The following is a 27,976-nucleotide window of genomic DNA, read 5'->3' on the forward strand; positions in this document are numbered from 1 at the left end:
CTTTGTAAATGTATCCAGTTTTACTGCAATAGCACATAACAGAGTATACACAGAAAAATGAAAGAATTAAAAAAATTATATTATTCAAATGCAGAACAACATTCACTTACAGTCTGTAAAACATCACAAAAAAAAAAAAAAAACTCTGTGAAAACCACATCACTTCCACTAACAACAATCTTCTTACACTGAAACATAAAACAATCCACACATTCTTATAATATAAATTCACATAATTATACTGATTCTTTCAAGTACACATTTCACTGCTTTGTACTATCATCAGTCACTATAGCGCTTGAATGTTTGCAGTGATGAAAAACAAACTAGAAGGGTTGGGGGTATCATTATCTGGTTAGTACAAGACTATAACCGCATTTTCAGTGTGGGCTTAATTTCTTGAACAATCTGGGAGTGTTTAACTTTTGTGTTTTACGCACACACGCACAAAAAAAGTCCCCCAGTTTCACCCATGTTACAAGGCACCAAACATGGAAAGTTCACACACTATTGCGAGTGCGTGTATATGTGCAGTTTGTACTGGTGTGAATCAAACTAAATACAGGAGTTACATCTAGCAAACATGACCTGATCTTCTGATCACTACCGCAAAAGCTTAGCCTCTACAACAACAACAACAAAAAAAATAGTACAACATAATATTTCTTTTAAAATGACAGGAAATGTCTTTAGGGGAAAAACAAAAAGCATTGGTTAACCAGGCTGCCTTATACCCAATGGACAGTCTGACGGTCCACAGTAAGCAGCAGTTCCTGTAAAAACTGTTCGATGGTTTACAAACGTCTCTCTTTCTCTCTTTGAGACTGTAAAAGAAAGTAGATGATTGTGCACAGCATCCTGATAAACCATGACATATCCAGCTTTTGAAGAGCATTCTTGAGTTCAACTATGCTGAAGGAGGAAGATTAAGACGGTGGAGTGGCTTCTATGCCCGCTCCTTGCGCTTTAACTTGGAGCTCTTCTTGGGAGTTCCGTTCTTGTTGAGCAGCTTGAGGACTCTGTCCTTATGGTCCAATACTTTCATCATGGTGTCGCGAGCTTCAGTCACCTGATCCATCACAAGCTTGCAGCGCTGCATGTTACCCTGGACAGAGTCAGGTCAAAAGGTCATGAATGTATTTACAGTATGGTGTGCTATGGTTTGGGGTCACTTTTTACATGTATTGGTAAAGTTTGTCAAATCAATATCTGAATTTTCATCAGCCATTACTCCAGTCTTCAGTGTCACATGATCCTTCAGATATCATTCTAATATGCTGATGTATTATCAGTGTTGAAAACAGTTGTGATGCTTAATATTTTTTATAACCTGTGATAATTTTTTCAGGATTCTTTTTCAGGAAAGTAAAAAAAGAAAAGAAAAAAGAACAGCATTTATTTACAATAGAAATATACAGACACAATATACACTACCGTTCAAAAGTCTGGGGTCAGTCATTTTTTTTCTTTCTTTAAAAAAAAATTAATACTTTCATTCAGCAAGGATGTATTAAATTGATAAAAAGTCATAGTAAAGATTTATTTTGTTAGAAAATATTTCTAATTTGAATAAATGCTGTTCTTTTTATTCATCAATGAATCCTGAAAAAAGTATAACAGTTCCCCAAAAAACTATTAAGCAGCACAATTGTTTTCAACATTGATAATAAATCAGCATATCATGTGACACATATCATGTGATCCAAATAAATAAATAAATAAACAAATATAAATATAAATATATATATATATATATATATATATATATATATATATATATATATATATATATATATATATATATATATATACACACACACACACACACATATATATATATATATATATATATAACTATATATTACTATGTTAATATATATATATATATATATATATATATATATATATATATATATATATATATATATATTAGGGCTGTCAATCGATTAAAAAAAATGTAATCGCGATTAATCGCATGATTGTCATGAGTTAACTCGCGATTAATCGCACATTTTTTATTTGTTCTAAATGTACCTTAAATGAATACTTTTCAAGTTTGTAATACTCTAATAAACATGGGCATGGATAAATATGGATGCTTTATGCAAATGTATGTTTATTATTGAAACCATAGTCAACATAGAGCATGAAGACGAGACATGTTTCAAAGGTCATAGATGTTTTTCAAAGAACTTATTCATGTCTATTAGACATGTAGAAAGAACAAAGAAATACCAGAAACAGAAAATACGCGCTGCGTTAATCGCGCGTTAAAAAAAATTGTGCCGTTAATATAATTTTGTGTTAACGCGTTATTATATATATATATATATATATATATTAGTGCTGTCAAAGTTAGCGCGTTAATAACGAGTTAACGCAAAATCATATTAACGGCACAAATTTTTTTAACGCGTGATTAACGCAGCGCGTATTTTCTGTTTCACCTGTGGCCCAACCCCTAGTTGGAGAAATGGAGATACATAATATTAATATATATATATATATATATATATATATATATATATTTAATATATTTATTTATTATATATATATATATATATATATATATATGGTGTTAATTCAAATGCTCGAATTATGTCAATGAAAATACAATCAATAAAGACAATTAAAAGACATTACATTATTGTGGCAGACAAATATATAGACCCTGTTCTGTTGCATTTTGTTTTCAGGTTAAAAATTAAATGTCAGTATAAGAGGAAGTGTACATTTTAGGTGCTCTATCATTAGTCACCATCTCTTTTAAGGTGGTTTTTGGTTAGTCAAGTTTGTGCCCATTCAATGTAGTTTCCATGGTGAGGAACGTGGAGACACTAACCTGTATGAGCTCATTAATGCGGTGTAACTCATCATCAGCTCCCGCTCTCTTCTTTGGGATGAGCCCTTCCTGCAGGGTGGTCAGCCGGCTGTACACGTCATGCTCCAAGTTAGACTGTCATCAAACAAGAAAGGAATTCATTAAACCATTACATTAACTTCCTCAACAACAGGCTGTTAGACTAATATATTTCATGTATAACACAATATAACTCTTAAGCCACTGTAGACTAATGGCGGAAGTAAAACCATCAGCTGCAGAACCCACCAGCTGTAGCAGCTGTGCGGCACACAGGTGCACTTTCCAGCCCTGAGCACGACATGCTACTCCTCTCTGATTGGCCATGTCCTGAAGGCTTCCTTTCTTCTCCTCTGCGGAGAGAGCAGCAAGATGACTTCTCACATTACATGACCTGATTCAATACTATAAACATTATCACAAGGAAACAAGAAAACTACTGCACACTAAAATAAATCAAAGACCAAACTGAGAAAGCAGACAGAATGTTTGAAAGGTACCTACCTTTGACTTTGATGTCACTGTACCTCTGGAAGTGGTGATAGGCAGCCTTCCACGGGTTACGGTAATGCCGTAGAAGAGTGAGGGGAGGTCTGGGTCGGACTGGCACATAGCGAACACCGTCCTCATCTACATTAATCAAAGTTACAATTGAACAAGTGTACACTCATTTTGGGGAGCATTTCACATTTACACTGCTAAAGAAAAAGGGAAATAAATAAGCAACCAAGAGAGACCAAAAACACTATCAGGTGATCTCGACAAGAACAATAAAATACTGTTTCTCAGTTTTTCTCTCACTCACTCACACACAGTTTTATGCATATTCTCAGTTTCAAATAATCACAGTGTTCTAAAAGACATGACAATATTAAATATCAAAAATCACAGCCAATCAGAAGAGCGGAGTCTCTCTGCAAGTGCAAGAACACTGCGCTCGCAGCATAATGGATAAGTACATAATTCAATTCATAAACATTTCACCTAACATTTTTATTAAAAATACATACTAACTAAAACAGTCTTTTTCATAGAATAGACTTGTTCGTTCATATTGAGTTCTCAGTTTGAACGTTTCCTTTCATGTATTTTCAAGATCTGAGGTGATTTATCCATTGTCGCTTTCAGTACGGCTATAAAAGGTCACGCAAAATGATATTTAAACTCACATTAGATGCTTTAAATAAAGCAGTAACACTTTACAATAAGGTTTCATTAGTTAACATTAGTCAACTACTTTAGTTAATATTAACAAAGAATGAACAATACTTCTACAGCATTTATTAATCTTAGTCAATGTTAATTTCAACATTTACTAATACATTATGGAAATCAAATGTTGTATTTGTTAACATTAGTTAATGCACTGTGAACTAACATGAACAAACAATGAACAGCTGGATTTTCATTAACTAATATTAATAAACATTGTAACAAATGCATTGTAAATTGTTAGTTCAATTTAGTTATAATCAGTGGTGTAGTCTTGTTTTTTGTAGTGAGTATACTCTAATACCCCTCCCCCCCCCGCGCCGCCGCATACTCACCCATCCCAGAGCGTCACCCCATAAGCACCACCACACTCACTAATGCATACAGTAGGCCTATGCATCAACATGTAATTGAGAGCATTATGAAATAAGTGTTATCAACATGTCAATTTATTATAAGCAACACAAGACTTTAACAGCCAATGACATTTACAGCTGAGGAGACTGGACTGATTTTCTACTGTTTAGTGTTAATCACCATCTAACTCAGTCAGTTGAGCTACATTTAGCCTTAGATGTTATATGAATATGGTCCCTGAAGCACAGGTTTTATCAGCTGACAATTTAAAAAAAAAAAAAATTTTTTCACAAATACAAATTTACTTTTAGAAATGGTGTTTTTGAAAAAAAAAAAAAGTGTTATTTTAAAATACATTTTACTGTGCAATTTCTTTCTAATTTATTTGAGTTGGACCAAACTTTTATTTTGGTGGGTTGTAGACATTTGAGTTTCTGTGTGTTTTAATAAACTATTATTATTATTATTATTATTAGGCCTGAAGTATACTCTACTGTGCAATAGTAATATATTTCTGTTATAATTTCTTCAAGTTATACCTAACTTTTATTTTGACAGGTTGTCGTAAAGACATAACAGTTTCTGTGTGTATATGAAACGAATGAATGACGATAGTTTTATCAAATTCTCGTCAAGTGACTCTCATAGCAGCTCTGCGATGAAATGCACATGTGTAGCTGTAGCCTACATCATGTCTCAATACAGTGAAATGCTGAAAACACCACGAGCGTGAGTCACCCGTGCTTCTCTCTATGTGTGTGTGTGTGTGTGTGTGTGTGTGTGTGTGTGTGTGTGTGTGTGTAGTGGAGCACACATTGAGCGCTCATTCCCAGAGACGCAATCTCTTTTAGCTTTAATATTCATAGACACTAGTCCATATCGAGATTTGATTCATTGTACAGCAGCTACTTTTGATTTATTCATTCAAAAATAGCCACAATCCGTGACGTTCTGCTTTATATAGCAAGTTCCATTTGTGACTGGATTCCGCGATTCGATCCGTCGCTTCGCAAACACAGACTTTATGAATTTATGAATGAAAGTGTGAAAGTTCTGACACAAAACGAAGTTGATACGTATCCTCACGCTTTTTTAAGTGGGTATACGCAAATCCTTGGCCTTTTCTAGTGGGTATACGGCGTATACCTGCGTATCACGTAGACTACACCACTGGTTATAATACATTAACGAATGTTACCAAATGAGATCTTATTGTAAAGTGTTACCAAAAATGTACTTGTTAAATTATAATGCAAATTATCATATTTTTAATTATCTCATTATCTCATATTCTCATTGAGTAACTCATTTAATCCCCCAAAAATGAAATAAAAAAAATCCCTTTAATAGATTCATCAGCATCAGTTTTAGTGATACTGACCTTCATTGTATTGTTTAACATGCCATTAAATAAACATTTGAAGTATAAAACATTTAAAATACTGTCTTTATATTGTTTCCACATCAGTTTGGAGATTCTGTGAAAATATATTTCTTTACACCTTAGTGTAACACCCTAGTTTTTTATTTAGCAGAAGGATTAACTGTAGTTTTATCATTTTGATGTTTCTGAATTTATGACAACCAACATTTTATAAAAAAAGAAAAGAAAATGTATTCCAAGTGACTGTTGCATGGTGCAGACTGAATCTGTCAATTGGTTATTATGAGTTTAAGGTCACATCTTGACCTTTCCAAAAGGGCAAATGCACACTGCACAGATGCATCACAGTAATCAGCTTCAGTTGCTAATGCAACACCTAGATATCAAAGGATGTGTGTATGTTTTATATATAAATATAAATTTAAGCTCACCAACATATTCTCTAGGTGGAGACTCATGCCTTTCTGGCCTGTTTCCAGGAGGTCGGCTGCTAGCTCTCTCTTCGTCTGTGCTGTTGGTCTCCATCATCTCCGTCTCCTCAGTGGAGATCACATGCTGCTGTTTGCGGGGTTTCTTCCTCGGGGATGCCCCAGGAAGGAGGTCTCCAGGTTGAGAAGATAAGGCCTGGGAGGAGAGGGATGGAGCCGGACCCATCGAAGAAGGAACTGACGGCACTGTGATCAAGAAAATGTATAAATACATGGTGTGGCCAAACTCCATCTTTAAAATTTCATTGGACTAGCATATTATTAGAAGCCATTGTAAAACAGTCGATGTGACCAAACATCACTTAAATTGGATGTAGAATTGTTTGTAGTGATTATAAAATGACTGTATAAGGAATAGGCAGGGCTTGACAGTGGAAGCATTTCACTCGCATTTGTGAATGAAAAAAGATCTGTGCCAACTGTAACATGTATTTAGGAGTACATGTGCAAATAAAAAGTAGGTCTCCACGGCTCCTTAAAGTCTCAAATTTAGTTTTTAATTTATGGTCTTAAAAGTGTTAAATTGTGTAACAAAAGTTTTATATCACAATTCCAGCTGTGATCTATTTAAATATGTGAGCGCTGCACGTTTCAAAGTCAAAACGCAGTGCTGTTGCATGTTCTATAGGCTGACTTTATGGTGTTTGTATTGTAATATGTTTTAGAACGTTTTAAGAGTGCATATTTTATCTTCCTCGTGTTTGGAAGTAGTAAAGATTTTTCAAAATAAGAGTCCTAGTGTTTTTCAGCCTTGTTTATAATTAAAAGTCCCACAATATGCAGAACATATTTTTTTCCCTTTTATTATTGGTATTTCACTTAAAAAATGATATGTCTCTAAGATTTATTTCAATGTTTAGAACATGCATATTTTTTTCATTATTAAATGAATACAGTTTGAAGCAGAATTTTTTAAAAAGTGTACTTTTTTATTCAAATAATTTAAATTCTTTTTCTTGTAAATGCCGCCTTGTATGCCTTGAGGTTAACAATTATTTGATAATTTTTCACTAAAGTTCTTTATGCGCTCCAACATTTTTCAAATTAGGAAAAAAGCAAGTATCAAGCCCTGATAGGTGGACTCTTATTTTGACAAGCACACCTACCTGCTTGTGAAGTGTCCATTGGCTCCATTTCCTGTTTTACTTTAACCTCTGGAAGAGTGGAGCTCAGGGCAGCAGTGCTGCTGGGCGCTGGCTGGGTGGGAGAAGCCACTGCATTGGCCATGGAGGCAGACACTGGGGGAGTGACAGCCATGGCTGCGGGCAGGGCTGAGAGAACGGCAGTGGGCTGAGAAGGTGGCGTTGGAGCTGGTGGAGCCAGAAGGGTGGGAATGGCCTGTGAATGATGTTGAGCAGGAGTAGACAGCTTCTGCTGCTCACCTCCATGACTCGGAAGAGCCTCCACAGTTGCCATGACTGGGGGCGCCATAGCAACATGAACATCAGATTTGTGCTTCACTCTAAATACAGAAAGATTAGAACAACATTAAACATTAAGATCTGCTTGCATAAAACTAGTTTTTGACAATGAGATCACATGCATGCAAAAACTTAACAGGGTTCCCACATTTTCTGACATGATTTTTCCAGCAGGAATTATATATACATATTTTAATCACACCCAATTTCTTGTAATTTCCAGCAGAAATAGCGACATGTATTTTCCTCTCTCTATGCATTGGATTTTGAGATGTGGCCATTGCACTAAAAATAGAGGCAGACGACTTTAAGAGTTCAAGGGTGAAAAGAGAACTGAAACATATACAAGTGAAAAATATAACTTTCCAAAAAAATGTAGTGCAAGTACAGAAAAAAGGAAGAGTAAACGAGTAGCTTACATCACTTATCAGTGATAAAATGTATCTATTTCCAAAACAACAGGGAGAGTCTATTACAGAGATGAAAAGATAAAAAGTTATTTTCAGTACACACTATACCATTTTAAATTATAATGTATGAAAAAAATAGATTCAAAATCAGCTGTAATGTCTTAACACCGAGCGAGCTATTGTTACACATAAAGAAACTCATATGAGAGTTCAGTATCATACCAAAAACGTAGACGATTTCTCACCAAAATAGCACCAGTTTTAGCATTTTGTGATAAAGATATGAGAATCCCTTATATTATCAAACAGTTTACCTCACGTAATGCACTGAAATAGGCAAAGATAGTGAGTTAACACTATACAATGCTAACAATGCAAAAATCCCAGCAGCCCAATAATATCAGTGATAACCAGGGGTTAACTGGGATTCTGGAGGAAGGGAAATCTAAAATCCACAAAAGTAATGCTTTATTAAAGGGGTGATGAACTGAGAAATCAAATTTTCCTTGAGCTTTTGACATATAAGAGGTCATCATACAATAAGAATATCCTGTAAGTTTCAGAACTGAAAACTTCCTTGTTAGTCCAATAAAAGCTTTTATTGACACCAGGCACAGCGAACGACAGGTTTTTCAAAGTGGGGATCTATGACGTCAAAGGGTGTCAAACACCGCCTCCGCAGAAGATCAACGCCTACTTCAACACTGCCTGTTCAGCCCCGCCCACCGATTCGCATTACATGAAACTCATTTTAATATGCAAAACTGTTATCCAATCATAGCAGTGGCCGTTTACTTCCAAGTCTTAAATGCGGCACGCCCATAAAAACCGAGCGTTTCAGGAGCTAGGCTCAAAACCAGGGTAGAAAATAGTCTATTACTTATTCATTTTGATGTTTTTGAATGTAAAAACCAAGCAAATGTCATAAGTTGACCTCAGACAACAATATAAAAAAATTAACCTCTGACCCCTTTAAAGAATACTTTTTTTTAAAAATTGTCATTAGAACATCCCTTGAAGATATTGGCATCTAAAAATATTAATTGACCTGTATAATTAATTAAAAAAAATTCTTTCAGATGAATCTCTCTAACTGATATGTTATGTCTCTTTAATATGATTTGTCTGTTATTATGCATGCATGTCATTATTCAACTTAAATGCGCAATTACATAATTCCATAGAATATTTGTAGTATTTCATATTAAATAACAAATACACTCTGTTAGTGATATCAGATGTATTTTATATTGAATAAAAATAAGATAACAGCTGTGCCGAGTTTACGTTCTTGCCCCAGACAGTGGTGTAATCTCACCTTTAAGCATGCTAAATTTATTCATCCGAATAGGTTACATATACATAAATGCACATTGTTCTAAAAGGGGGAATTTTACCTCTACCTTTTACACAGCTACATTTACTCCAATTGTTATGCTGATAATATCATTTGTAATGAAAAATTTGCATTAAATATAGAAGTATTATTTTACCAGGGAAAACTTTTCCAAAAAACAACAAAAAAAAAACACCACAAATGCACATCTCTTTTCAGGGCCACGGTGGTCTCTGCAAATAAGCTCCTCTTATTCTTATTCTTCTCTTAATTTTTTTTTTACTTGATTTGACTTGAAATTTCAGGCCCTGTAGTTGTACAGATCATCTTGTAAGCTGAAATCCCCCCAAAAAAATCTTAACATGTTTCCTCAAATGATATCACTGAATTGCTGCTTGAAGGATGCACTTTCAGAGCAACCGTGATGAACAGCAGTTGGCGCCATCTACTGCTGTGGTTAAAGTTTTCTATGCACGATTAGATTTGACAGGAGTCACAAGACCTCCCCAGCCCTACTCTCTACCCAGCCAATCATGTTGATGGAGAAAATTAAAACAAACATGTAACGACCACAAACGGAGGGAAAATAGCGGAGTAAACATACTGTTACATCACTTATGTACTCAAGTAAAAGTACACAATTTACAAACTACTTAAAGCAAAAGAAAGAACGGGGCAAAAGCACACACACATCACTGGCAAAAAATGCTCATGTTGGGTGCTCGACAAAGGAAATAAAAAATAAAAAAACTGTAAAAAAAAAAATCTGAAGAGTCGTCTGCGTGCTCGAAACGTCAACTGTGTGAGATTTTTGGAGCCTTGGTGCGCCGACTTTTTTTAAAGCACAATTTCTGATTAAAAAAAACTACTTAATTACAGTAACATGAGCATTTGTAATTCATTATTTCACTCTCCTGGGCAGGTTTAAGCAGACTAAATAACTGGAGCACATCACCAGAGATAAGTTGTTTAACAAAAGATCCAGTTTATGACATTTTGATTTAAATTGACAAGGTCAAAAAGAACATTTTTATTAAACATTTATCATACCCATTTTTATACAGTATATTTAAGTTTACTTAAAGTGAACATCTGTTCATTAAGCCTCCTGGTTACGTCATCTAGATGTATTTTACTTTAAGTTTTTCTACCTTATTTGTACTTTTTTTTGCAATTTTTCTAGATGTATATTACGCTATTTAATTCTTATTTAATTTTTTCTCTCTACTCTTGTGTTTATATACACTGCCCGGCCAGAAAATAATTGCTGTTTGGATTTAAATTGGCAAATGCTTAAGAGTCTATGATTGTAGTTAAGTCTATGATAATTGTTGTAGTAATTATTATGTTTCTAGCATGTTATATGTTTGCCAACAGTTCTTCTAACACTAATTAATGGAGTGTGTAGCTTATTTCTTAAACAACCACGTAGGAAGACACATCGTGCCCATATTCCAGGATGACAATGTCAAGATTCATCAAGCTCAAATTGTGAAGCATTTGCCTATTTAAATCCAAACAGCGACTTTTTTGGCCAGGCAGTGTAGTACATATGCATGCAAGTACCTAGTGCTTCTGGAAACTATACTAAATTACTTGTGTGTTTGTGCACAGTTGGTGAACAAAGTATATTCTGATTCTGATTTACATGGATTAAATTATTTACAAAAAAAGAAAATCTATAACATATTGGAAATGTGGAAAATGTTAAGATCTAATTCTCTTTCTTGAGGTTTTCAGGCCTGGAAACCAAACTTTTACCCTGATATCTTCAGGGTATTCAGGACCGTGGGAACCCTGTGTTAGGAGCATTGTCTTTTGTCCTATCCTTATTAGGATAATAAAGGAACTTCAGGCAGGGCTTACCCCGCTGGGCGAGGGGATCCCGACAGTCTTATCCCACTATCCACTCGGCCAGCATTAGGCTCGCTCGGCTGCGCTGGGATCAGACTTTTACGTACTGCCCTAGAAACACACCCCAAAAGTGGTCTCAAACTATTTTATCAACATCATCTCTGCCTTTAATAACAGTGAGCACATTGGATACTGTTACTTCTCAGGATGCCATTAATGAGAAAGTACTGTAATTGATCATAATATGATGGCTAGTTTGGCTCCTTAGTAGTTAGCATACTATAAATACACATGCTATGGAAACAATGATGAAGGCTGTGGAGTGAAAGCTGACTCACCCTTCATTCACAGGTTTCTTGCGAAGGATGCTAGGCCGAGGGGAAGAGACAAGTGTGGGTGCACCTGTGCCCATCCCCTGAGGGTGCGTCTGCACCATCGTAGTGACAGACTGCGTGCCAGTGAAAGTGCTCCCGATCGGATTAGTTACAAAAGCAGGACTTTCAGCCAAAATGACACCTGTATAACAAAACAGATTTCATAAAATATTTATGAGCAGGACAAACGGTATCCAATTTTTTTTCTTCATTTGTCCGGATTTTATTTGCGCTGACACCATTCTGACTAGCCCCACACACACAAACACAAAGAATGCATTTAATTTTATGTTTGAAAAACATTTATCATTTTTGTTCACAAAACAGTTCACAGAACTTATACAGCTATAAATGTAACTCACTAACCCACTATTGCTAGAAAATGATGAAATACAATGATGTTTTGAGATTTAAACCCATTAAATTATGTTCCACATGTAATTTTCACAATTTTGACAAAACCAGCTACATAACACTACCTTGGTGCCATTTACATCTCCAGAATATTGAAAAAAAAAAATGTTTTAATGTAGTGAGTACTGGCCTATTAGGGCAAGCTAATTATTATTTTAATTTTTTCACTCACGGTTTCTGAATATCTTATAAATTAAAAACTTTAGATCTAAAAAAAGTTCTGCTAAAATTACCTGGTGGTTTTGCTTCTGATTGCTGCTGTTGTGTGGAAACCGGAGCCTGCTGTACGCTCTGTGTGCTGATTGGTGCAGTGGCATGCAGCCCCTGCACTCCTATTGGTGCAGGTTGAATGCCCTGAGCAGTCATAGAGGCTGACTGGATGTTCTGGGTGCTGATCTGGGCAGATGGCAGGCCGATGCGATCCACCGCCATCAGCTGCATGGGGTTCAAGTGCACAGTGGTGGCCACACTCACACCAGCCTGAGCAGGAAGAGCTGGGCTCTGAGCGGGAGCCGTGACTGAGGAAAACAGCACAGAGTCCGTGTTAGAGGTCTAAGAAACATTTGGATATTAGCACAAAGTTTCTGGTTGAGCATGTGTGTTGTGTTTACCTGGGTAGGGGCGGATGGTGGAGACAGAGCTGGTGATGGGGGTGTAGGTGTGGGTCAGAGGATACGGGGATGAGTACTGTGTGGGTAAGAAGTACTGAAACTGCACTGGTAGTGGCGGCCTGCAGAAGAACACACATAGATAACATGATGCGAGCTTCAATTCAATGATAATTCACTGATTACTTAGGTTTAGATGGCTTATTCAGTGGTGTCCAATCCTGCACCTGAAGGTCCAAAGGTCTTTTTAGTAATCCTGAAGACCTTGATTACCTTACTTCAGGTGCATTTAATTGGGGTTGGAGCTCAACTTTACAGGACAGTGGTTCTCCAGGAGGAGGATTGGACACCCCTGGATTACTTCAAGATAGTTTCACCTGTTATCACTGCGGGCTTCCATGTTGACAGGGTTTGGAGAAGAGCGATGACCTGAAATGGAAATCAGGTTGGTCCTTTCTCCTGGATACTCTGGCTGGATACGTGGGGATGTGTGGGCAATGGGCTGAGGAACCACTTTAGCTGGACAGAGCAGAAACATTAAGCAAGAATGAAAATCAATCTATCAATTAGGGCTGTATACCTTGGAGAACCTGGCGATACGATACATACCTCGATACACAGGTCACGATTCGATACGTACCTCGATACAGAGCTGTCTCGATACGATTTGATACAATGTGACACGATTCGATACGATTCAATAAAAATACATGGGCCAGAGCCAATTAGTTAATGCTGAACACATTTACTCAACAAAAATTTATTAAAGACAAAAGTGCATTATAACAAAGTGCATTTTGCTTAAATATTTGCAACTTTAAGTGCTCTGATTAATTGTACACAAATTGTATTAATCTGGAAATTACCACAAGTCAACATTTAACTTTCCAAGGGTACAGTCTGAGCTCACACAAGCACAAAATCTTCTTATTATTCTTATTCTTATTATTAACTTCTTATTAAATCTTAAAAAAGGTGGATATCCGTCTAACACGTCCCAATAAACGAGCGACAGCAGGAAGCTTCAATGCACGCTGCGAGGCAAGGTTTAAAGTGTGAGCGAAGCACCTGAAATGCAACATACCGGCAAGCTCCGCTGCGACGCTCATATTTGCGGCGTTGTCAGTCACAATAGCTGGGTCTTTGGATACGAGGTCCCACTCCTCCAGCGCCGCTTTCAATAACTCTGCAATGTTTGACCCCGCATGGCTCGCGTTTGTAAAACGTGCGACATCAGTTCCCACTCCTCGTTAACGTAATGGGAAGTGATTGTAACAAAAGCTTGTAATAAAATCTTCGACATTTTCCATGAGTTTTTTTAAACTCGCGGGCGCCGCTGCGCCGCCTAATGGCTGGGCGGAGTATCGATACTAAGGGCTAGAATATCGATACTGTATCTTTTTTTATTATATCGGTATGTATCTAAGAATCGATATTTTGAGCACACCCCTACTATCAATACATCCATCCATCCGTGCCTGGGCATTCAGGGTATGCATGTGCATATGGGCCTGGGCGGATAGGGGCCCCCATCCGTAAAGCTATGACGTCATCCGCTTCATTACTGCGCTTCATTTTACCATTCTAGTCTCTGCTTCACGTCAGTGATTCTTTGCCTGCATGTAGTGCGTTAAAATCGTTTAATGCACACCTAGCCGTGCCACTCAAGGTTGCATTTTATGCAGCGCCAGAGACAATTTATATAAGAGACATGCCACTTCCTCAATCCTCAATACAACTATGTAAGGAAAACCCGTAACGGCAAAGATGGCGGTTGTATGCACATGTCCCGCCCTTCCCGCTGGAAAGCCAATCATCTGCTTTTAACAGTCAAGCCGGGAAACATTTAAGCCTATCGTCTGGTTCCACTGACGCATGCGCACAGTTGAGGTTTTGCGACAGCGGAGACGATTTGGCGACAGCGAGTTGTGGTGTGTACAAGATCAGATGGAATCCACATGGAAGAGGGTGATAACAACGCGAAGGCTCCCCCTTATTAATTTTCAAGTACTGTAATATTTTTGATTTGCAATAAAAAAAATTAAAAAACAACGCGAAGGTACCGGACTACCAAGGTAGTTAAAGCATTTTATATCGATCACAAATATGTTACCTTACATTCTAAGTAAAAGACACATTTTGTCTTATTTGATCGGTGAATAATGTAGATGAACGGCTGCGCTTGTGAAAGGGCGCATATTTAACTGAAAGAACAAGCAGAGAGAGAGAGCCCCGGTCGCGCGCGCGCACTCTCTCTCTCTTCGGTACACTGATAAAACAAATGACATTGAGCATTTTGTTTAAGTGCTTGGCACAACACCGGCATTCTGGATAGAGACGTAAATGAAGTTGGTGTCGTGAACCCTTGCGCATGCGTAGTAAAAGTATAACCTGTGGGGGAAAAGGCGTTTTAAACCTTATTTTGGGGCAAAGTCATCAAACTTTTTCAGCGTTTTTGATCATATTTTACCGCTGTTTCTATACATGCAGTTTTTATGTCCCGGTGACCAGTGAAAGTGCAGTTCTGACTCTCTGCCCATTCATTCAGATAGGAGCCTGGTCTTGTTAGTCCGAAATAGCTGCCCGGAGGCGTTGCCAAGATGGCGGCCGAGTGGCATGACTTGCCTAAAAGGACTTTGGCAGCGCTCATTGGTTTAGTGTATTTATTAGGTAACTTGCTCAATAGACAATTTTTGACAATTACTAAGACTACTTTTGTGTTGGATCTGGATGGCCTGTTACATACAGAGGCTTTATTTACACCTGGTATTAAGATGCGTTTTGGACGATTGGATGACAAGTAGACAAGGGAGACACATTCCCTTTTACACGTTGTGTTTTAATCCGTCTCTTTTGTACACTTTCAACCACTTCTGTCCTGATTTCTTCAAGGGGAGGGTCTTTCAGATCTTTCAATCTAATGGACAAAATAAGCTCACGCAATTTACATATGAACGAGACCGGAGACTATGGAAAAACATACGGAGAGCATCAACTTTCGTTCCTGTGAATGTGTGTTAGAAATTAGGAGTGGTGAGAGAACATTGTACTTGGTACGTTTTCTCTTCAAACCAAACTTGGGTCTCCAGTCGACAGTTTAAATCCCATCTGGCTAGCACACTTCCAATAAAGTCTACGCATTAGGTCAGTAGATGGAGAGTAGGCAGTCTTTTGTGGCTGTTTGAATGCGTTTGAACGACTACCTCTGGAAGTTGTCAAAAGTGGACAAGCTCAAAATGTTTTAGACCCAGTTTACACCTGTATTGTTACGCTGTTATACGCTACAATGTTATGCATTGTTCACTTGTGATCCGATCGACCAAAACGTCTTAATACCAGGTCTAAACAGGGCCAGAGATAATGTATTTATCAGGCTACTCGGATGAAAACAATGATCTATCTACAATCCCTCCATCCATCCATCCATTCCAAACAATTTATCAATCCATAATAACCATCCATTCAACCATCAATATATCTATCAATCCATCTATAAATCAATTAATCTATCCCTCTGTAAAGTCAATAAAGAGTCAAACTTTAAGTCTTTAAGCCAACATTCAAAGTTTGTCTTGACAAGTCAGGTTTGTTTGGGTTTGTCGTCAAAAATGACAGTTGATGAATTGCCTTAACTATGAATTTCATTGGATATGGAAATGATCTAGTAAGTATTAGCATGACTCGCCAAAAGTTTTAGCATTGCACTCTGTCTCTTCATAAATGCCAATATGTAATTGTGGATAAAAATGGTCTGAATTGTTCTGGATTGATTCAAAATTGTTAAAGACCAAAATTGTAAAGATTCGCAATGCATTGAGAAACAATCTTGAATGTTATAAACACATGTAGAGAATGGGTTGTGCTTACCGACAGGAATAGCAGAGGTAGTCACAGCTGTAGCATGGGAGTGACTGGACATTGTCATAGTGACAATAGTGCTACTGGTCATTTGGGTATGTGCTGCAGAGCCTGTTTTGGGGTACACACAGTTATGAACTGCATGAAAATGTCTCATCTCTGTGGATGAAATCTTTGGGGGGAAAATTTTACCTGTAGTGGTGGCTGAAGGAGCACTGTTGGTAGCTAAAATAGGAGCTACAGTGGCAGCGGCAACAGGGGTCACAGTGTTGAAGATTGGCTTCTGCAGACAGAAAAAAACCCCTCAAAGTTCATAAGTATTAGAAAGAAAGTTTGTGGCATTATGTTCCAGCAAGAACATAAACTTCCTCTGCAGGGGATTGTAATATTTGGGGGTTCTTGGCATCAAAAGGTTTAAAAATCCCTGCTTTATTCAAATACCTTTAGATTAATAGGTTCATACTGACTTGTGTGATGGTGTGAGGGGGCTGGGCCTTCTGCGCTCCAATAGCTGGGAGGGTGATGCGAGTGGTAGTGTCCCGGGGGGTTGGTGGACGCTGGATGTTGATGGCGGCTGGTGGAGGGTGAATGGTTACTGGTCGCCTAAAAAAAACAGCAAATTCAAGATTATTATTGGAATAGCACCAAACAATCCAATCATGACACATAGTTATAGTGCTCATCGAAGAGACAGATACAATCATTTACCCATGAACCATCTCTGCAGAGTGTGTGACGGGGGTGTTGATGACTGGGGACTGGGTTCTAGCAGCTGTGATGGGAGCCACCATGGTGGGTAGAACAGCCGTTGAGGTGGTCACCAAAGGTCGAGACTGTGAATACAGACAGTGGGTAAATATCAAGAACTCTCAAGAACTAAAGGAAGATGTTGCAGATCTATACATTTTCACAACTGTGTAAACTGACAGCAACATCAAACAAAGTGCATAAACAAAACAGGACTCAACATTAAGGAAGTGAGAGTGGTCTGTCAGAACTGTCAGTGCCACCATCAGACCAGTGCTGGGTACAGGGTTCCTACACATTTTCTGTTTCAAAATTCCATACTTTTCCAAATTTCCAAACCTCTCTGTATATTTTTCAGACCATATTTAACATAAATGGTTCTTACAGCATTATATTTGGCATATTATATAATACGGTCATCTGTAAATATTTGTATTTTCTTTTTTTATGATAACATGAGGTTATATGATGAGAAGAAACCAAAAAAATATATATTACCTGCATATATTCTGACATACAGTATCTGACATCAGTTGTGATCAGTTTGATACTGTAAATATGGTTTGATGTTAGACGATAAACAAACATTGAAGTACAGCCTGAGTGAAGTTCAAAAGAGACTCAGTTATGGTGAATACAAACAGTTTTACATAATGAAATTGTGCACATTGAATCCATTGTTTGAGACAATCACTAAATGATCACTAAACATAAAAACACTATAATTGTATTATAAATATATATTTACAAATTCTTAATTGTATATTTTAGAAAACTGAATAGTCTGGAAAAAATTTTTTCCCATACTTATCTAGACCTGGAAATTACTTAAATCAAATTCCATACTTTTACAAACTGTGTAGGAACCCTGTGGGTAGTATCATGCGCTGTTGTTATGGCTTGTGAATATATGAAAATGTTTATCTCTGAAGTTCTGAACAATTTTTGCAAATTCTTATGACTTAAATATGTAATCAAGGTGGCAAGGCTAGCTGGCTATCAGAGATGAGGTTCTGAATGATGTTTGTTTTGGAATCGGTTGAATTAGTCGGAACAGTTGAAAGTTATCAATGAATCATCCATGTTTTGCACTGTATCAAATTTATAGCCATCATGGAGACAGTAAAGAACCAGACATTAATGCAAATAAAAAACCTATTAACTCTATTTGTTATAGGCCAAGAGGGTATAGAAAAGGGATTTGGAGTTAAAAAGAAGTGAACCAGTGCTCTAAACGTGGCATTTACATGAAGTGCTGTTTAGACCAGAGCAGACTGTTGGGTCTAACTGTATGTGATCAGTAAGTTGTTAAAGCTTCTGCACCTGAATAGGCTGATGTATAATGTGTTGCACAGCTGTAGGTTGGCTAGGGCCTGTGTTGGCTCCTCCGGCTGGTCTGAGAACAGTAGGGCCTTTAGTGCTGGACATGACAGCTGCAGCAGCTGCGCCTGAAACACCAAACACAGGCACAGATATCACTTTATTACAGTACGCTACGGTTCATGTCACAAAACAAATAAACAAAAATACCAGAAAATTCACCTTCATCACATAGAGGTGAAGTGTGTCATATCTAACATAACTCAGCAGTGCAAAACATGCAGAAAATTACAGGCATTTAAAACAGGCATCGAACAGATACTGTAAAATGAAATTCCAGGGCTTTCAAGGACTTTCAAAGCACTACTTTTTGGGGTTTTCTAGGGCAATAATCAGATATCTCACTTATCTAGGAGTATCTTTATTATCCTTTAAATTCTAAAAAAGGTAAATAGATAAAAAAAAAAAAAAAAAATGGTACAAATAAAGTGCAGCACATGCAATGACTGTGGTTATTTTAACCATTGAAAGGATACTATGACAAAGATATGGCTTTCCTTATTCAAATAGATTTTTTTCCCTCATGAACATGATTCATTTTCTCCTGAAGAATTAAAGCTGTATCATATACTTGGATATTTATATGAGCAATATCACGCTCATAGCCATGCAAAATGGCTCTATATCTATATCAGATTAACAACTAATTTCACAGACGTTTAAACAGAAATTAGTGTTCAAGTAACAAACCCTATATACACACAATCCAAATGCTACTCCAATGCTAAATACAGCTGAAAAACAGGTCATATACTTGCGATTTGTTTGCCATGCATTTTGATCATTGCACATGATCTGTTGCATAAAACGACAAACATTCATCAAGTCAACGTTAGCCAATATAGTCATATTTAGACAGTGCAGGACTAATAAGAGCAAAACTAACACCCTATTCTAGGCAGAATATCAAGTATAAGTTAGTCAACATATTATAACCAGGTTACATTAACTGAAAATGTTCCTATCAAAACCAAATTTAGAAAGCATTGATTAATTCAAAATGCTTTCCATCATTTTGACAGAAAAAAAACAAGAACGAATAATTTAAACCTAGCATATACATTTTAATTTTACAATTATAATCGTATGGTAAAAAGACCAATGTGCCTCAACTGTCTCACTCTCTCACTAAGTGATATAATACATTTAATAATTGTATTATTTAAAATAATAATACATCTTTGTATTTATTATTTATTAATAAATAATTTGAGCATAAAAGTAATAAAAGTAAATGTGAAAATAAACGTTGAAAAAATTAATGGGAAACAACTTATTTGTTTTTTCCAATGTCAACCAGCATCAGCAGAACCATTTAGTAGCAGTGTGATGATGAGCAGACACTTAGCTCACGAGACGATACATGATATTGTGTTCACAAGAACAAGACGATATTTTAACACCATTTTTTATTAAATCTTCAATGACGAAAAAATAGTAACTAATTTTAACTAATCATCTTGTAATGAATGTCACTTCAGTTGTCACTGATATAGTGAGACATCTTTTCACCTCAACGAGAAATATTGTCACGTTTTAATATCGCCAGATCTCGTGACACTTCCTACCATTTAGTCAACTAGCATTGCACATGCCTACTTCAGCTTTAGCCCTGCAAGTTTCAGTGAAATATTGTAAAATGAGCAAGTGACTTTTTTTTTTATTTAAATAATCAAGACATTAAAAGGATAGTTCACCCAAAAATGAAAATGCTGTTATCATTTACTCACCTTCATGTCGTTCCAAACCTGTATGAATTACTTTCTTCTGTGGAACACAAAAGATGATATTTTGAAGAACGTTGGAAGCCGAACATTTTTGGTTACCACTGATTACCATTATTTAAAAATATATATTTTGTTGTTGTTCCAAAAAGAAAGTCATACAGGTTTAGAATTTCCAATTGTGGGTGAACTATTCCTTCAAGCAATATTATACTATGGGGCAGTTGAATGATTGAATCTGACTGGTTGACGAACGTTCTAAGGTGTGCAATTATTGTCAGGGAAGCGCACGCTAAAGTAGTTCAGGCAGGTCTTGACCGCATTACAGTTCCATATCACCTCGCCAAATGATTTCAGTTATTTCAAAGGTCCTTACAGCCTATAACAGCAAGAGAGCCAAACCCCACAACGACACTGACCAAACAAATAAATATTGTAAACAATAGGATAAAAACAACAAATTATTTCCATGTTTTTTGCCACAAAATTATGTTTGATTATGTACGGAAAGCACACTCTCTTTCTCACGTTCTCTCCCACTCAAACGCACACACATATAGTACGGACACACACACGTTCAGAAACGTGACGTCAGCACTGCTCTGACGATTTTATCAGTAAAATAGTTGAACAACTTAAAAGCTACATGACATGTCTCACTAGCGATGTAATAACGGCGCTGTTCTTGGAGCAGTTTCGCTATTACTAGAGACGCTGCTGCCGAACCCTGTTGAGAGACGCACAGACTCAGGTAATTCACACGCTTAATCTTTCTCTTTCTTTCTCTCTCTAACTACATTAATAACTGCATTAGTCTGCTATCAGTGGCCCAAGCTTCTGTTACTAGCTCTAAAATGATGTTTTGGAATTAGCAACGGAGGCTTGGGGTTAGATGCGTAAGAAATTAGTCCTACACACAAGAGCGTTTTAAGGACAAAAACTTGACAAATGTCTTTAAAAAGACATCATCTGAGCAATGTCTTGAGCTGTGGTAATCATAGTGTAAGCGGAATAATTGACTTTGGGCCGCTGAATTATTGAAAATTAATGCTTCGCACTGTGCGTCGCGGCCGCATTACCACCTTGTGCGTGCACTATTTTTCTAATAATTTAAAGTCCCGTCATCAATTATTCCTTACATGTCAGCAGTGTATGAATGAAACCACTGACCTCTGGGCAGATGGGAGGTAAAAGTGTGGGGAGGAGCAGGAGATCCAATCTGTAGCGCAGGTGCACTGCCCCTGAAGATCTGCACGTTAGTGGCCATAAGATGATGCAGGTTACTCTGTCCCTAGAGAAACATTATTCATCTCAAAACCTTTCTTACAATAAGCACACTATGTGTATCTAAAGAAACCTGATTAGAAGAAGTTCCTAGTGGATTGTGCTTATACCTGCTGACCACTGATGGTTGCCACTGGTATCGAGGCTGGAGCAATGCTGCTCTCAAGAGGAACGGTGATATGTCCAGACACTTTGCCTGGAACAGGAATATGCCCTTGGCTAACAGCCGGAGCAGGTGCTATAAGACGACTGGGCATTGGTGATTTCAGAGCAGCCTGGAGAATTAACAAAAAAAAAAATGTGTGAGTTCAGGTAGCCTAAAGTTGAGGTGATCCTAATGGCAACCTCACAATTAGCATTTAAAGTATCCCAAATACACCTATATACATATATATATATATATATATATATATATACACATACACACACACACATACACACACACACATACATACAGGTGAAACTCGACAAATTTGAATATTGTGCAAAATTTATAATTTTGATGATTATGGCTTACAGCTTATGAAAACCCCAAATTCAAAATCTCAGAAAATTTGAATATTACATGAAATCAATAAAAAAAAAGGATTTTAAATACAGAAAGGTCGGACCTCTGAAAAGTATGATCATGCATATGTATATAGTTATACATACTAAATATATTAGTTTCACCTTTTAAGGGGTCAAAGGATTTAGTGAAAAGAAATGGTTTGTGTAACATTAGCAACACATTATTAGCTGTTTGATAACGTAGTCAAGCCAAAGGCTAATCATATCAATTGTATCAATATCAATATCAACCGTTATGTGTCCGACATTGTAAAGAGTGATACATAAATCGCATTACCATTCTGATACATCGACTTGTAGACGAGCCTGTATAATTCGCTCTCTCTCTTTTTCTGGTTCAAACATATATGGCTGAATTAAACCAATATTTCCACTTGCCACTATGCTGTGTTTACTACAGTAAAGTTGAGCAAGTACATCAGGTATTGTGATCTCGTGTGAGTGAGTGGAGGCGGGGACTAACATGCGTATTCATGGATCCACATATAATAAATGAAGCAGGGGTTTAGATTTACATTCAAGCGATTTTAAGGCATGAAGAAATCATTTTCTCATGACAAAACTTGATTATCAAAGATGAGTTAAGGGATAAAATTATTGACTAAGGGGGACTTCGAAATTTTGACAGAATCACAAGACGAAAAAAAGAGAAAATAAATGACCTTTACAGAGGCCTCACTGACGCTGGACTGCTGGCCCTGCAGTAGATGGACTGATGGGGCGGCCACAGTTACTGAAGGGCTGGGCTGGATAGGCACATGCTGGGGCAGAGCAGGGGGCTGGCCGAGGGCTTGGACCTGTGGGTAGGGCCTGACCACCACCGTCTCCTGCTTATCATCACGGAATGATGCAATTCCACAAGCGCTGCCGCTGCTGCTGCCAGGTGGAGGATCCTGAGGGTGATCCACTTCAAGCCTGCTGTCCTCACTGCCAACTGTAACACAATATTCACCACATTACGTCATGCCTATTGGTATGTCAAAAATACTCGTACTTCAGTACTAGGTTGTTGCTAATAAAAAGATCCCTACAGACCGACATGGACACATGTTTTCTGTGGTTCTTTGTGTCAATCATAACTCAGACATTAAAATATCAATAATTGTGACACTGCATCAACTTTAAATTGCTTAACTTTCTCCTTAAAGGGCAAGTTCACCCAAAAATGTTTATTCAGTTATCATTTACTCATCCTCATGTTGTTCCAAACCCATATGACTTTTGTTCAACTTCGAAACACAAATTAAGATATTTTTAATGAAACCTGAGAGGTGTCTGTCTGTCTGTCCCTCTATTGAAAGTCTAGGACGGTAACCAAAACTTAGAAGGTCCAACTAGGTCATAAAAATGAATCAAGCATTTTTCTTCTGAAGAGATACGGTCGCTTCATATGAAGAACAGATTTAAATTGGTCTTTTCGTTTACATCTGAACAACACATGTTACGCACACAGCCACACACATATGAACGAGATTCTGTGTTTACCAAGTAATGCACTATATGTGTGTTTATATGCTAATAAAAGCCTGAAAAAAATGGGTTAATATATTTACATGACTACATGCATTGTCGGCTTATTATGCATAATCGGGCTAAGAACATGCATGCAAACGCACTTATTGCAGGATAGGTCTGCCTACGCTTTTGGACGTAGCCCACAAGACTAGTAATGCACACAAGGAAAATGCGGTTAATTTTGATTTCAGGAAGTCTTTAAATTATGTTCAATGCTCAAAAAAATAGATTTTAGGGTTTTATGACCCTTTAATGTATACACAGTAGGTTTGTAAATGTAAAGGGACAGGATGAAAAGAAATAGTGAGTCTTTGCATCAGCCCACAGGGAAAGAAAAAATTTCAACTAAACACTTTTCAAAATGTAATGTATTAGTATTTAAAGTCGCACAAAATGAAAGCAGTGGTGGTCATCTTTTGCTCGTTTGCTTTTGCTTTTGCTCATCTTTTGCTATTTTCTCGTGGGAAGGCCCACATTGCCCACACGTCATCAGAGAAAAGATGTCCTCAAACTAAGTAGAATAATGGAGAATGCATCCAGAGATGCATTAAAATAAATGTGCTCTGGGGTATGACCATAGCACTCTTTTCAGTTAAAAAGCTTTTATTATTTCATGGCTGCACACAAAAAACAAAACTCCTATGCATTGACACATGCCTTTCTCAGGGAGAGTAGCAGAGAAAAGATGTCATTGCGAAGGGAATTTTAAAAAGAAAAGATAATTTTTTTGATTAAAGTCGGCATTCTCTTCTTTTCTGATGTACATCTGAGTGAAACGGCTCATGGAACAAGACAAAATGTAGTACGGCATTTTGTCCACTGGGAATTGACTGAATTGCTATTTGCTACTGCTACGATCTCATGTGAGTGACAGGTTGTCCCGCCCTCGTGCCAGTAAGCACATCATCATAGAAGAGAAGAGATGCAAGTGTGAGGGGAAGTTATTTTGATTAAAGATTACGAGGGCAAATGCATTTTTTTAAATAATGATGTGCACAGATAATTTATCATTTATAATAAACCATGCAATATTCAATAAAGAAATGTCAATTTTGATTTTATGTAGTGCTGTCAAATTGACTATTTCGCGATAAATCGTTTCTAACATAAAAGTTGTTTATATAATATAAATGTGTATAATATATATACATATGTGCGCACATAAGAATATGTATGCATAACATATATGTGTGTGTGTGTGTATAATACATATATACACATATTATATAAACACAAACTTTTATTTTAGAATCAATTAACCTCGATAAATTAATTTGACGGCACTAATTTTATGGTTATGATGCTCATCAATATATTAGTTTTTCCTGCAGTACCAACTACTGGAATGTTGGTATAGTGACAACCCCATCTCAAACTAAATGGTCTGGAGTGGTGGTATCACAATCCTACCTGAGTGTGTCCCTAAAACGCTGCTGTCAGTAGAAGTCTGACCCGGTCCGGCCCCAGCCGGAGGCAGCGCAGCCCTAGGAAACTGCTGAGAACTCATCTTCTTTGTGTTAGCTGTGAGGAAAGTTAAACAGGTTTAATATCTTACTGTACCTGTGCAAAGAAAAATATCACAATTCGAAAAGGACTAGACAGAAAGTGTGCTTTAGAGCAGAGGTGTGAAATTCTGCTTCTGGAGGGCCCCTAGTGTCCAGCAGAGTTTACTTCCAACTATACTCCAACCTGCCTGTACTTTTCAAGCAATCTGAAAGACCTAACTTAGATTAGATGATTATTGGATGTCTATGGCTGGATCGAAAACGCACGAGGGTAGCCTCATTCAACAACAGGGTTAGAGAGTACAGTATGGAACATGTTGTGTTGTTGACACAGACCAGGAATTAGCTACTTGCAAAGAAAACACATGAACGAATTAAACAAACTACGATCGATGCACTGCACATACAACACATTACGTTACTCTCCATTCGCTCTTATTAATTAAAAAAAATATCCATCAATACTGAGGGACTTTAAATATTTTTCTTCAATTTATGCCGTGATAAACACTAGCTGATTTCGAAACCTGTCACTTTTGGTGCTTTAATGTTTACTTCACGAAACTGAACCGGTTACGGGTGTAAATCATACAAACAGTCGTCAAGCCATGATAACATAATAAATGTTATATATCAAAACAGAGGCGCTATTTTTCTCTGTTCCATTGCTGGTTGACAAAAGCTTATTTGAATCTGTTTATAAAGTGCAGTTGATATACAGAATGTATCAGGGTTATTGCATGATAAAAAATATGCACATGTACTGCAAACATAAATAGAACCTAAAAAAATAAATGAAAAAAATAATAATAAAACACATTGCAAATACTACCGTGTCTCTGAAGCTATTCCCACTCCATAGTGTGAACACTGCATCAACCAAAAAGCACGAAATGGCGGACCGGCGCAAACGATTTCAAAATAAAATCCCGAACCGCACCAGTGTTCACGTTTAACTGTTACATCTTTTATTTTTATTTAGTTAGTTAGTTTTTTTCTCTCTCTCTCTCTCTCTCTCTCTCTTTATTATTTGGCTTTGTAAATCCGCAATTTTCTGCAGTTTGTGTGTGCGTGTGACATCACGAAAGTGTTGTCAAACAGCATCAACTAGTGAGTGAAAGAGGAAACCACCTGCATAAAATAACCGTTTATATACTGTCTATGAAAATAACACATGTAAATAAATATATAAATAATTAAATCTGCGAGGATATAGAATAAATAATTAAATAAATTCACTCATCAATGCAAAAATTATAAAACAAAAATGTTTGGAGAAATGCAAAAAAAAGGCCTATTAAAAAATGCAAAGTTGAAAGTCTATATTTAAAATTTCCAATCTCCAATCATTAATTTGTTTCTTTATTTATCATTCTCTCTTTAGCATATGTTACACAAGGGGTAATGAATACAGAACTAGGCAGACATAAATGAATAAATGATTCAAGAAAAATAGAAATATAGATTTAAAATTCATAGTCATGTATTTATTTATTAATATGCACAAATAGGCCTATGTGGATTTGTGATTTATTATTTTTCCATCTATTTATTACATTTGTGTGGCATTATAGTGTCTGGCTATAGCCCATCATTCCCCCAGCACCTTCACATATTTGAGTGGATGCATCTTTCTTATCTTCCAGCTATTGTGTGTGTCTATTTTACCAGCTAGTACTTTTACAACATTTAATCTTTGTGTCAACAGATTCATTTTTTATTTTCACAGTGAGATCACTCAAAGCTCATCTGGGTCATGCTGGGCAATCACTTTTCAAAAAGCACATTAAAACTGGAAAATATTTGGCGAGGGGTGTGTGTGTGGTGTAAAAGGCTCACCAGCATGCGGGGCAAAAGGCACATATTATTTCTACAAATACTTTAGCTAAAATAATGTTTTTAATAATGTTTTAGTTAGCCTATACTTGTTGAAAACAATCACTTTAGCAAAGTTTGTACTATTATTTGTTTATTTTGATAAATAAAAGAATTCATTTTTGTTCAATAAATAAATTGTGATAAAAATATGTTAATATAAAAATATATTAAAAAAATACAGAAACAATTTTAAAAAAAGTAAAGATTCAGAAAGCACTGAAGTAGATCCCATAATAATTTAACAAAGCTTTACAGTATAGTAACAATAAATGATATTTTATTATAAGATATGATTAAAATCATATTTTTAAATATGATGATAGGCAAATATGCCTAAATGTGGTGACATCTTGAAAAGCGTCTGTTTTGAAAAGTATTGCGGCAAGTTTTTGTGTCATCCAGTGGTTTAGAGGAAAATGAAATCAAATGCGCCTTTTTACCCCGGTGCGCCTTTAGCTTGTCTGACAGTGCCGAGTACAGCTGTTTCTAGAGACACAACTGGCCATCTTCCACATTTCTACATTGATACTCTAGTCTGGCTTATTTCAGAGCTGTCTTGCTCTGTCAGTAAGTCATAATATGTTTCCCAACTCATTTCTTTTCCTCTCAGAAGGGCCTTGCCCATACTTAACTTTTAAACTGCACAGCATAACCTTTGACTCCCATTGACATTTTGAAATCCACACATCTTAATTCTTGATTCAGAGTATATAGTGACGTTTAAAGCCCGACACGCTTCTGAAAGGCTTGTTGTGTGTGAGAGAACGTCGTGTGTGTGTGTGTGTGTGTGTGTGTGT

General features: G+C 36.8%; 1 protein-coding gene across 2 annotated transcripts; it reads right to left on the bottom strand.

The window, feature by feature from the left end:
* On the bottom strand, positions 1-26,263 carry sap130a (Sin3A-associated protein a). 2 transcript variants are annotated; one of them, XM_082190205.1, is made up of 21 exons: positions 26,134-26,263; positions 25,207-25,317; positions 22,944-23,215; positions 21,822-21,986; positions 21,598-21,718; positions 18,647-18,771; positions 17,285-17,409; positions 17,044-17,179; positions 16,769-16,859; positions 16,586-16,687; positions 13,096-13,237; positions 12,722-12,840; positions 12,344-12,628; positions 11,661-11,838; positions 11,335-11,433; positions 7,408-7,763; positions 6,245-6,487; positions 3,365-3,490; positions 3,110-3,213; positions 2,843-2,956; positions 1-1,105 (listed from the first exon to the last, which is right to left on the bottom strand). In XM_082190205.1, the coding sequence occupies exons 2-21, from the start codon at positions 25,301-25,303 to the stop codon at positions 947-949; spliced, it is 3,159 nt and encodes a 1,052-aa protein (XP_082046331.1). In that variant the 5' UTR covers positions 25,304-25,317; positions 26,134-26,263; the 3' UTR covers positions 1-946. The 2 variants fall into 2 exon arrangements, with proteins under 2 accessions (XP_082046331.1, XP_082046332.1); XM_082190206.1 differs by lacking the exon at positions 11,335-11,433.
* Positions 26,264-27,976: the final 1,713 nt, after the last annotated feature.

This window comes from Leuciscus leuciscus, assembly GCF_965113295.1.
Source record: "Leuciscus leuciscus genome assembly, chromosome: 14".
In the NCBI taxonomy this organism is placed as follows: Eukaryota; Metazoa; Chordata; class Actinopteri; order Cypriniformes; family Leuciscidae; genus Leuciscus; species Leuciscus leuciscus.

Excerpts from the sequence above, each read along its gene's own strand:
- sap130a (XM_082190205.1), bottom strand. The coding sequence starts at position 25,303 with ATGAGTTCTCAGCAGTTTCCTAGGGCTGCGCTGCCTCCGGCTGGGGCC. Across the intron at positions 11,434-11,660 it reads AAGAAACCTGTGAATGAAGG|GGCAGTACGTAAAAGTCTGA; the intron begins GTGAGTCAGCTT and ends GTGTGTTTCTAG. Across the intron at positions 2,957-3,109 it reads CCGCACAGCTGCTACAGCTG|TCTAACTTGGAGCATGACGT; the intron begins GTGGGTTCTGCA and ends GTTTGATGACAG.